General features: G+C 61.9%; 2 protein-coding genes across 3 annotated transcripts in view; both read left to right on the top strand.

The window, feature by feature from the left end:
• The first annotated feature begins 673 nt into the window (after positions 1-673).
• Positions 674-3586, top strand: NTF4 (neurotrophin 4). 2 transcript variants are annotated; one of them, XM_034986571.1, is made up of 3 exons: positions 674-741; positions 1654-1777; positions 2611-3586. In XM_034986571.1, the coding sequence occupies exon 3, from the start codon at positions 2623-2625 to the stop codon at positions 3256-3258; it is 636 nt and encodes a 211-aa protein (XP_034842462.1). In that variant the 5' UTR covers positions 674-741; positions 1654-1777; positions 2611-2622; the 3' UTR covers positions 3259-3586. The 2 variants fall into 2 exon arrangements, with proteins under 2 accessions (XP_034842462.1, XP_034842463.1); XM_034986572.1 differs by lacking the exon at positions 674-741 and adding an exon at positions 1079-1232.
• Positions 3587-8939: 5353 nt separating this feature from the next.
• The window catches only part of LOC117997963 (lutropin subunit beta), a 1337-nt gene continuing 764 nt past the window's right edge, over positions 8940-9512 (top strand). Inside the window, exons 1-2 of the mRNA XM_034986492.1 lie at positions 8940-8954; positions 9293-9478. Coding sequence (XP_034842383.1) covers positions 8940-8954; positions 9293-9478 — 201 coding nt within the window. The remainder of the gene's footprint in view (positions 8955-9292; positions 9479-9512) is intronic.

The following is a 9512-nucleotide window of genomic DNA, read 5'->3' as shown; positions in this document are numbered from 1 at the left end:
CTGAGGGAGGAGGGGCTGGGGGTGAGGACTCTTGGGTCTGAGGGAGGAGGGGAGGGGGCGTCCTGACTCCTGGGTCTGAGGCAGGAGGGGGCTGGGGGCCCGGGACTCCTGGGTCTGAGGGAGGAGGGGCTGGGGGTGAGAACTACTGGGTGTGAGGGAGGAGGGGGCTGGGGGCCCGGACTCCCGGGTCTGGGGGTGAGAACTACTGGGTGTGAGGGAGGTTGGGGCTGGGGGTCCTGATTCCTGGGTGTGAGGGAGGAGGGGGCTGGGGGCCGGGACTCCCGGGTCTGAGGGAGGAGGGGGCTGGGGGTGAGAACTACTGGGTCTGAGGGAGGAGGGGGCTGGGGGCCGGGACTCCCGGGTCTGAGGGAGGAGGGGGCTGGGGGCCGGGACTCCCGCGTCTGAGGGAGGAGGGGGCTGGGGGTGATCTCTCCCGCGTCTGAGGGAGCAGGGGGCTGGCGCCTGGCCTCCCGGGGCCGAGGCGGGCCAGGAGCTGAGCGAGCCAGGCCGGGCTGCCGCGGCCTCGGCTCGCGCGTGGAAGGCGGGATCCCCCGGCCCCTCCTCCGCCGTCGGGCGCCGCCCCGCGCCGCCCCGCCCCCGCCCGGGCCCCGCCCCCGCCCGGGCCCCCCGGAGAGTGCGCCGCCAGGAGCCGGCGGGCGAGCGGGCGTCCCTGCAGCCAGCGAGCGGGAGGAGGAGCCGCGCCGCGCCCGGGCCGCGGAGGAGCCGAAGAGGGCGCCCCAGGTAAGAGCCTCCGCGCCTCCTCCCCCCGGGATTCCGGCGTCCCGGTCGCCCTGCCCCCGGGTAGGGAGGGACGGGGGCGGGGCCAGCGGGGGCGGGGCTTGGCGGAGGAAACTGAGGCAGGAGCGGAGTCCTCCAGATCCGCAGCCGCTTACCCCCAGCGGGATCTCAGGAGACCCGACCCCCAGGCCAAATCCTCTTTGGGAGAAGGGGGCTGGGAGTACGTCATTCTGGATACTTGGGGAAGAGAGTCCTGAACTCCAGAACTCCCAGGTCTGAGGGAGGAGGGCGCTGGGTGTCTGGACTCCAGCATGGGAGGGAGGGAGCTGGGGATCTGGCCTCCTGAAGGAGGAGGAGGAGGCAGGGGACCGGCACTTCTGGTCTGAGGGAGGAGGTAGCCGACTTCTGGTCCTGGTTGGATCGGCGCAGTTGGGTCCCTTCACAGCCTTCTTTCCATTTCCCCATCTCGGAGCCAAGGCAGGCAACTACTCCAGGTATGTGCGGTAGAAGTCTTGGACGGGCCCCGGCCTGTCCTGTGAGGATAGAACATTCCAGGAAGCAGCCTCAGGGACCCAGGGCTTCTTGAGTGTGGGCCCTCAGGGACCCGGGTGTCCAGACCAGCGCCACCCCCGCCCTGTCTGGGAGATGAATGGGCCATGGAGGATGTAATCTTTTCCAGCCTCCTCTATCCCCCCGCCCCCTTCCCCCCCCCACCCTCGCCTCTCCCTTCACCTCCCCCATCTGCTTCCCATCCCAGCCAGGAGCCATCACCTGGTCAAGGAAGGGGCCTCTGGGAAGGGGGCGCGGCCTTGACTCTTGGGTACCCTACACTTTAAGAGGAACACTGGGAAGGGGAGTGCTCAGGTTCCCTCCCCCACTTGCCCACACAACCTGCCTGTTCCCTTTTCCCCCTAGGTGGCTGCCCCTTCCCTCCCCTGAGATGTCAGGAAAGAGGGGACCACCTGTGTCCTCCGCAGGGGCCCCCCAGAGCCTGGGGGCCCCCAGCACTGGAGCCTGGAGGTGGAGGAGGTGCTGACAGGTCTGGTAACCACCTGCTGCTTCCCACTTCTCTCCACACCACTTTCCCAGAACCACAGACTTCCAGAATATTGCAGAGAAACTGTAGGATCCACACCCTCACCACTATCTCCCAGCCCCTGATTCATTTTTTTTTTCTTAAGATTTTATTTATTTACTTGTCAGAGCCAGCACAAGCAGGGGGAGTGGCAGGCAGAGAGAGAAGCAGGCTCCCCGCTGAGCAGGGAGCCTGAGGGAGGATGCAATCCCAGGACCCTGGGATCATGACCTGAGCCAAAGGCAGACGGACGCTTTACCAACTGAGCCACCCAGGTGTCCCCCCAGTTTCTTGGACAGGGAAACTGAGGCCCCACACAGGAGAGGAAATGTCTTGCCTTCTCAGTGGCAGTTTTGAGCTGAACTTGGGTCTTGCTAGGATACCAGAACATGGCTTTTCTCAGAATTTTGGAACCTCAAACCTCCTCTAGGCTGTAGGACTTAGGGTCCCTCAGGGTTGTAGGTAGGGGTAGGATGCAGGGTGGAGTTGCTCTGACAGGGCTCAAGTCCTACTTCTGGCATTTGCTGGCTGTGGGATCCAGCTCACCTCTCTGAGCCAGTATTTCTCCATTTGCTGATTCGTTGGCTATTATTAGCAATAGTAGTAGAATAACTATGATTAATCTAGAAGTTGGGTGTTATCTAAGTCCTAGAATATAAGGTCCCTCCAAGGTTCTAGAACAAGGACCTCCCCATGGTTCTGGAATTCAGGTCCCCCTGGAGTTCCCAACCTCTGCCCCCCTCCCCCACTAAGTTTTTATCCTCATCTCTAACCCCAGCTTCCCTCTCTATCCTCAGGTGCTCGGCGAGATGCTCCCCAGCCCCTCCTGCTCCCTCCCCATCCTCCTCCTTTTCCTCCTCCCCAGTGTCCCAATGGAGCCCCATCCCCCACCCTTACCACTGCCCCCATTTCTAGCCCCGGAGTGGGACCTCCTGTCTCCCCGAGTAGTCCTGTCCAGGGGTGCCCCCACTGGGCCCCCTCTACTCTTCCTGCTGGAGGCTGGGGCCTTTGGGGAGCCAGCAGGCAGCCCCGCCAACCGCAGTCGGCGAGGGGTGAGCGAGACGGCACCAGCAAGTCGCCGGGGAGAGCTGGCTGTGTGTGATGCGGTCAGCGGCTGGGTGACAGACCGCCGGACAGCTGTGGACCTGCGTGGGCGTGAGGTGGAGGTGCTGGGCGAGGTTCCTGCGGCTGGAGGCAGCCCCCTCCGCCAGTACTTCTTTGAGACCCGCTGCAAGGCTGACAGCGCCACCGAGGAAAGTGGCCCTGGTGGGGGTCGGGGTGGGTGCCGGGGTGTGGACCGGAGGCACTGGGTGTCTGAGTGTAAGGCCAAGCAGTCCTACGTGCGGGCATTGACTGCTGATGCCCAGGGCCGTGTAGGCTGGCGATGGATTCGAATTGACACTGCGTGCGTCTGTACGCTCCTCAGCCGGACTGGTCGGGCCTGAGGCCCATGCTCAGGAACTGGGCAGGCAGAGGAAGAAGACAGCTGGATGCTGAGGGACCTCAGGGGTGGCCTGGCTGCCCTGGGCCTCAGTTTGGGAACTTGTGAAATGGTCACAAAATCACAGCTTTCTGAGTTGGAGAGCTCAATCGATGCAAGACAGGTGGTGAAACCAAATGGGGTTTTGAAGGATGAATAGGAGTTCTTCTGGATGAACTTGAGGGTAATGATGATGATGATAATACTCAATATTTTCTGAGTGTCTACTGTTTATCAACACTAATACACATTTTTTCAGATCAACTCTGGTGGATTTAACCATCAGAGGAACCTCAGCTTCTAAGTTGCTAACCATTTGATTTCAGAGGACATCTTGCTCACCCTGGAGAGAATGACAAGGAAGTGATATGTCAAGAAGTGGGTGGGGGAGTGTAAAAACGGACATGTAAGCAACTAGGTGGGGGCTGGGGTTTGAATGAGAAATCTTACTTCGTCATATGGGGCGAGTGTTGGCTTAGAATGTTCTCTTTTGAGGCAGTGAGCTACCCATCACAGGAGCACAAGCAAGGTTGAATGATAAGAGGTCAGGATGCTAGAGAGTTTAACACTGTTGGGGAGTTGGAGTCAGGTTTCTGCCTCCTTTTCTGTCCCAACTTTTGCCCCATATTGGGAAAGAATTAGACCTTAGAATTGTCAGCCTTGAGTATGGCATAAGGTTCTGACCAATTGACCTGCTCCTGGCTAGGATCAGGGGTCATGTGGACAGTGATAGGCTTTGAGTGGGCCAGGAAAATCCAAAAGGAGAAACGGCCCCAGAGACTTGAATGAGGGGTTCAGTGGGACCAGGGGCCAGGTTGCAGAAGGTAGCCTCAGTTTTCCCCATCTGAAGAATGGGTTAGTGGGATGAGCTAGCGGGAGCTGAGAAGGCAGAAGCTTGACCAAAAGGTCTTTAAGGCAAGGAAGTGACAAGGGAAGTCAGGGGTAGACCCCACACCTTCAGGATACCCCTTCATGTATCACCAGTCCATAACTTAAGCCTGTTGCCAAACCACGCGGCGCGTGGGCGCGCGCAAGTGCGCGCGCGCGCACGCACACACACACACACACACATTCTTTTAGAACCAGCTTCAGGCTAAGGACTGAAACCATAGACATCCCCCATCCCCCCGCCAACACAGACTGGGCCCCTGGGAAGGGTAGGGGTGGCAGGGCTGGGCCGGGTCTGGCTGCCTTTGTTTCTACATCGCTGTGTTTCTAGGTCTGTGGTTCCCACTCTTTTTTGTCACCTCCCTCTCTGTCTCTTGTCCCTGGGTCAGTAGCTCTCTATCTGTTTCTCATTCACTGTCTCTCACCCGTTCTTGTCTTTCTTTCTCATCAAAGCTCTTTCCACATCCCCTCCCGTCTCTTTTTGCTAAGTATTTCCCTGTGTATGTGTCTGTGGGTCTCTCCCTCGTCACCCACCCCCCTATCCAGGTGGAAGTTTTCAACCAAATCAAAGGCAGGCAGGACAGACGAAGCCCGAGCCCCGGGCTCACTCCTTCAGCGCACACAGGGAGGGAGGGAGAGCCCTGGGGAAGTCTGGAAATCGTTACCCCTGAGGTAGGCAGGACTGGCAGAGGGAGGAGGGGGCTAAGAGAGTTGGGACCCTGTAAGAAAGGGGGCTGTTTCTCCTGGATTCCCTGATGGCGGTGGGTGGTCTCTGTCCTCCTCCCCCTCTGGGTTTCTGTCTCCCCCAACCTGGAGTCTCTGTGTCTCTCAAATTCCCTGCAACTCTGAGCTTCTATTCCCCCTTCCTCCCGCCTCCCTCTTTCTGCCCTTCTCTCTCTTTCTCTCTCTCTGGGACTCCCCTCCCCCATTTCTCTGAGTTTCTGTGCCCTTCCCTCAAAGTCCCTGTCCCTCTGTGCCTGGGTCTGTTTCTCACTCTATCCAACCATCCGCACACCTGCAGGCCTTCCATTGGCTGAGTTCGGGGGCGGGGGTGGGGGGCGGGTTCTGTTACCTGGGGCAACAGCAACAACAAGCCTGCCCCTGCGTGGCTACCCCGCAGGGGTGGGACCATGGCGGGGCGGACCCTAGCTCCGCGCTACGGTCCCCCATGGCCCCCAATCCCTGGGACCGAGGTGCCTGGATCCTGGCCCAGTGGGCATCTCAGCAGCGGTGGTGTCGCCCACCACCTTATCCCGTCTGTGCCCTTTCCCCCGCCCACCGTGCAGGTGAGAGGACGCTAGGTTCCTGGCCAGGAGGAGACTGGGGGCCCAGGCTCCCGTGTCTGCAGGAGAGGCCTGGGGGTCCAGACACCTGCTGAGAGAAAAGTGGATTCGGGGCGTGAACTCCTCTCTGACTGAAGGAGGAGGGTCCCCGAGTCCCGGGTCTGAAAGAAGAGGGGCCAGGGAACCTCGATGCCTGGAACTGGAGGGAGCAAAGGGTTGGGGACCGACTGGGAGAGATCAGGGCTCGCGGGCCGGACTTGAACCGTTTTAGCCGACGTCCTTCTCCCCAGTCCACGGTCGCGGAGCCCCTGCCGCCGGCCGCAAAGCAGGGTTTGCACATCTGGGATTTTGACGAGGTCATCAGCAGATGGGAGACAACCTCTGGCTCGGCTTACGTGCCTAAGACCCACGGCGGGCCCTACGCACAGCCCAGGGCCCCAGAGCCTTCGGACCCCACGCGGACTGTGGGGATCAAGGAGTTAGAAGAAAAGGTAAGGTTCTGGGATGCAGAGGTCCGCCGGGGACAGGGCTGGGTGGGGATCGCACTGGAGTACCGTGCGCCCTCACGGTGGATCCCCGCGTCGCCTTCCCGCAGCTCAGACACCGCGGCTGGCGCCTCCCGCTGATCACAAAGCACCCGTTAAGCGAGACCAGGGCGCAGTACACGGGCTGGCCCGACCCGGATCAGCAGCGCCCCACCTCCTACGTCGGGCCCCAGCCCCTGGAGCTTGCAGAGCACCTTCGCGGAGGCCCTTCCCAGGTAGCGGACAAGACCCGCTGCCGCCGTGGGACAGAGTTCGTAGCGCCTGGGGCGGGGTCGGAGGGGCTCTGAAGGTAGGGACCAGGCTAGGAGACCCTGGGGTGGAGAATTTTGACTCTGGGGTCGTGGCCAAAAGGTCTGGGACGGAATCAGATTACAGAGTCTGGGGGTGGAGCTTGGACCTTCTGAGGTAGGGTCAGGAGGAGGAGGGGGCTGGAGACCGAAATCCCAGCTCTGAGGCTGGGGCCACAACCAGTGAGTCCTGGGGCGGGGCTGGGAGGGGTTCTGAGGCCGGGGTCCGAGCTCGGCGGCGGACGGTACCTGGGGGCGGGTCTTGAACTTCCCGAGCCGAGGTTGGGAGGCAGGGCTGGGCTTTCCCGGAGTGGATGAGCTAAGGGGAACGGTGGCCGGAGGTGCGGCTGAATTCCAGGCGGGAGGTGGAAGCCAGGAGTCTGGGGGCGGAGCTGGGAAGGTTTTTGTTTTGTTTTGTTTTGTTTTGTTTTGTTTTGTTTTTGTGGTTGGGGGCTGGGTTTTGTGTTCGATGACCCACAAGTGTTTGGATTTTGGAGTAACCCTAATAAGGGTTCTGATTTGGGGAGCGAAGCTAAAGTGCGCTGGCTTGCGATTGGTCAGGAAGGATTCGGATTCTGGGGGCGGGTGTGAGGGCGGTTGGGTCGAAGGAAAAGGGATCCTGAGTCTGGGACCCAGGGCCTGGAATGCGGTATGAAACCTCCTTCTAGCTCATTCTGTCCTCCCCGGATCCTCCTCAGGCTTTAATCCCCTGGACAAAGAACCCCGAGCTGGCCGGCCGGCCTTTCACAGTATCTGACCAGGGCGTCTTGGACCACCATCAACTCTATCTGACCACCTCAGCCAAGGACCTCCGGGCCTACCCGAAGTGAGCCTGGGTCCTCGCTCGGCACCGCTCCCGGCATAGGCCGGTGCGACGCCGAACCCGGTGTCGGCTCCCCCTTGTCCGACTCAGGAGCCTCAGCCTTCAGCTCCCGCACGCTCAAGACCCAGAAGTTCAGACCCCAACCCGTACCTTTTTTTAGCACCCAGGTATCCTTAGTGTCAACTCTCAGGAATATGAAACCTGCCGCTTGCCCAAGAAGGGGTTCGGGACCAGGGGCGGGGCCCTAAGGGTCTAGGGCGGGGCCTACTTTGGTTCCCAGATACTCTTTCCCAAGGATTCGAAAACTCCAGATTCCAGGCCCTTAAGGACCTCGAGACCCAGGAATCCAGGTTAGGAGTCCCCAGCCCCCATCCTTCCTGAGGGGTCCCCGAATCCTACAAATGTGTTCTTGCCTCGAAACGCAGGAGTTCAGGTCTACAGGCTCCTCAGAACGCGAGGTCTGAACCTCAGCCTTGTCCCTAGGATCCAACTGTGCCTTCCCTCTCCTGCCTCCCTCACCAAGAGGAAGGAGTTGTCTGGATATCCCCGCAAGGACTCGCTGACCTACTGGAGCTTTGAGAAGGCGCCTCAGGCCTGGGGCCATGACCCACAGAGGCCACCCTGGCCGTGCCCCTCTCGGCCGCCAGGGATGCGCGTGCCCCATGTCCATCCGGTGACGACAGCCGTGCCACACCACGGGGCGTTGTCTCTGGCTCGGGAGTCCTACAGACCCCCGCTGCACCCGCTCCTCCGGCTCGACCGTTTCTGCCCGCTGGAGCTGCCCTGGGGCGGCCCCCACTGGAAGCCGATGTCGGGGATCTACAGCGTGCCGCAGGCCTACCGCACTGAGAACTCCAGCTACGGCAGCAGGAAGCCAGCCCCGCCGTGAGCCGGCAGCGCCAGCCCCGCCCCGGACACGCCCCCCGGGCGCGGGCCGAGCCGAGAGCACGGCCTCTGGGGCCCCCCACGGGGCGGGGCTAAGGCCGGGAACCCCGCCCATGACGTGGGAGCGAGACGGAGGCCAGGACCCGGTGGGCGGGGCGAATCCCACACTTGACCGCAGGGTTGCCGGGGTCGGGGAGGGAGGTGGGAGCTGAGCCGGGAAAATGTACTTTGGGGCTGTGGGCTCGCGGGCGGGACACGCCCTCTGCGATCGAGGGGGCGGAGCTTCCTAGTCGACGACAGAGTTAAATAGCCTAAACCATGCCCATTGCTGGGTTCGGCTCTGGGGGCCTGAGTGTGGGGGAGATGGGGCTCCCGCTGAATCCCTCGTGGAAGGCAGGCACGTGTGCGTGCAGGTGGAACCCCGCCTCTGGGCACAGAATCCAATATTGAAGCCACGCCCCCCAGAAGAGGTTAGACTGGCACCGTGGCTTTCAGTCTACGGCAGGTGGAGGGGGGGCTGAGGGCTCAGGGGATCACCGTTCGAGGGTCCTTGGGAGGGGCGACCTTCAGCCTTCCCCTGGCTCCCACCGTGATGGGCAGAGACGAGGCCACACCGCCGGGGGCAAGGCCAAGGGCTCCCCGTAGCCTAGTCCCTGTGGCCGCAGCGCGACTTCCTTAGCACATGAGGATTGAGTCCGGGAAGTCAGCTTCACCTCGGGCGTCTCCCGCTTCTTGGCGTGGGAGCCCCTCAGGGAGTGGGGGTAAGGGGCACTCCACAGAGCCACTCCTGCACACCTCCCTGACCTTTTCTGCTTCTCGCCCCCGGAAAGATTAGTGTCCAGGTTACCCCATCATGCCGCCACCCCCAGTGGCCTTGCCGCCCCCACAGCCTGCAAGTATAAGACCAGGTAAACATCATAGGGGAGGCACTGAGGATGGAGACGCTCCAGGTAAGACTGTAGGAGGCCCCTAGGCACCTTGCAACTCCATCCAGGCCACAGCTGGCACAAAGAGGGAGAGTCCTGTGACCTGATGGAAGCTTCCTTCTAGAAGGGTGGGGACGGCCAGCAGGCTTCTGGCCAGCAGGGCAGCAGGTGGAGCAGGGCCCGAGGGTAGGAATCTGCAGTGTTGGGAGTACCTGGGGCTCCCGAGTACTGGAGCAGGGGCTCAAAGTGGGAGGGATGGTCCCGAATGGAAGATGCCAGGCAGGGGAGCTGGGTCCCGAAGGTGTCTGTGTGGGGGATGGGAGGGCAAGGGCTCAGGGTAGAAGGGTCTGGCTGGCCCTGAGACACTGGCCTTGTCCCAGGGGCTGCTGCTGTGGCTGCTGCTGAACGTGGGTGGGGTGTGGGCATCCAGGGGGCCACTTCGGCCGCTATGCCGGCCCATCAACGCCACCCTGGCCGCCGAGAACGAGGCCTGCCCGGTCTGTATCACCTTCACCACCACCATCTGTGCCGGCTACTGCCCCAGCCTGGTGAGATGCGGGGGGGGGGGGGGGGGGGGGGCCC

Source organism: Mirounga leonina, unplaced genomic scaffold (assembly GCF_011800145.1).
Source record: "Mirounga leonina isolate KUSES-001 unplaced genomic scaffold, KU_Mleo_1.0 Mir_376, whole genome shotgun sequence".
Taxonomy (NCBI): domain Eukaryota; kingdom Metazoa; phylum Chordata; class Mammalia; order Carnivora; family Phocidae; genus Mirounga; species Mirounga leonina.
This window is presented reverse-complemented; position numbering and strand designations above follow the sequence as displayed.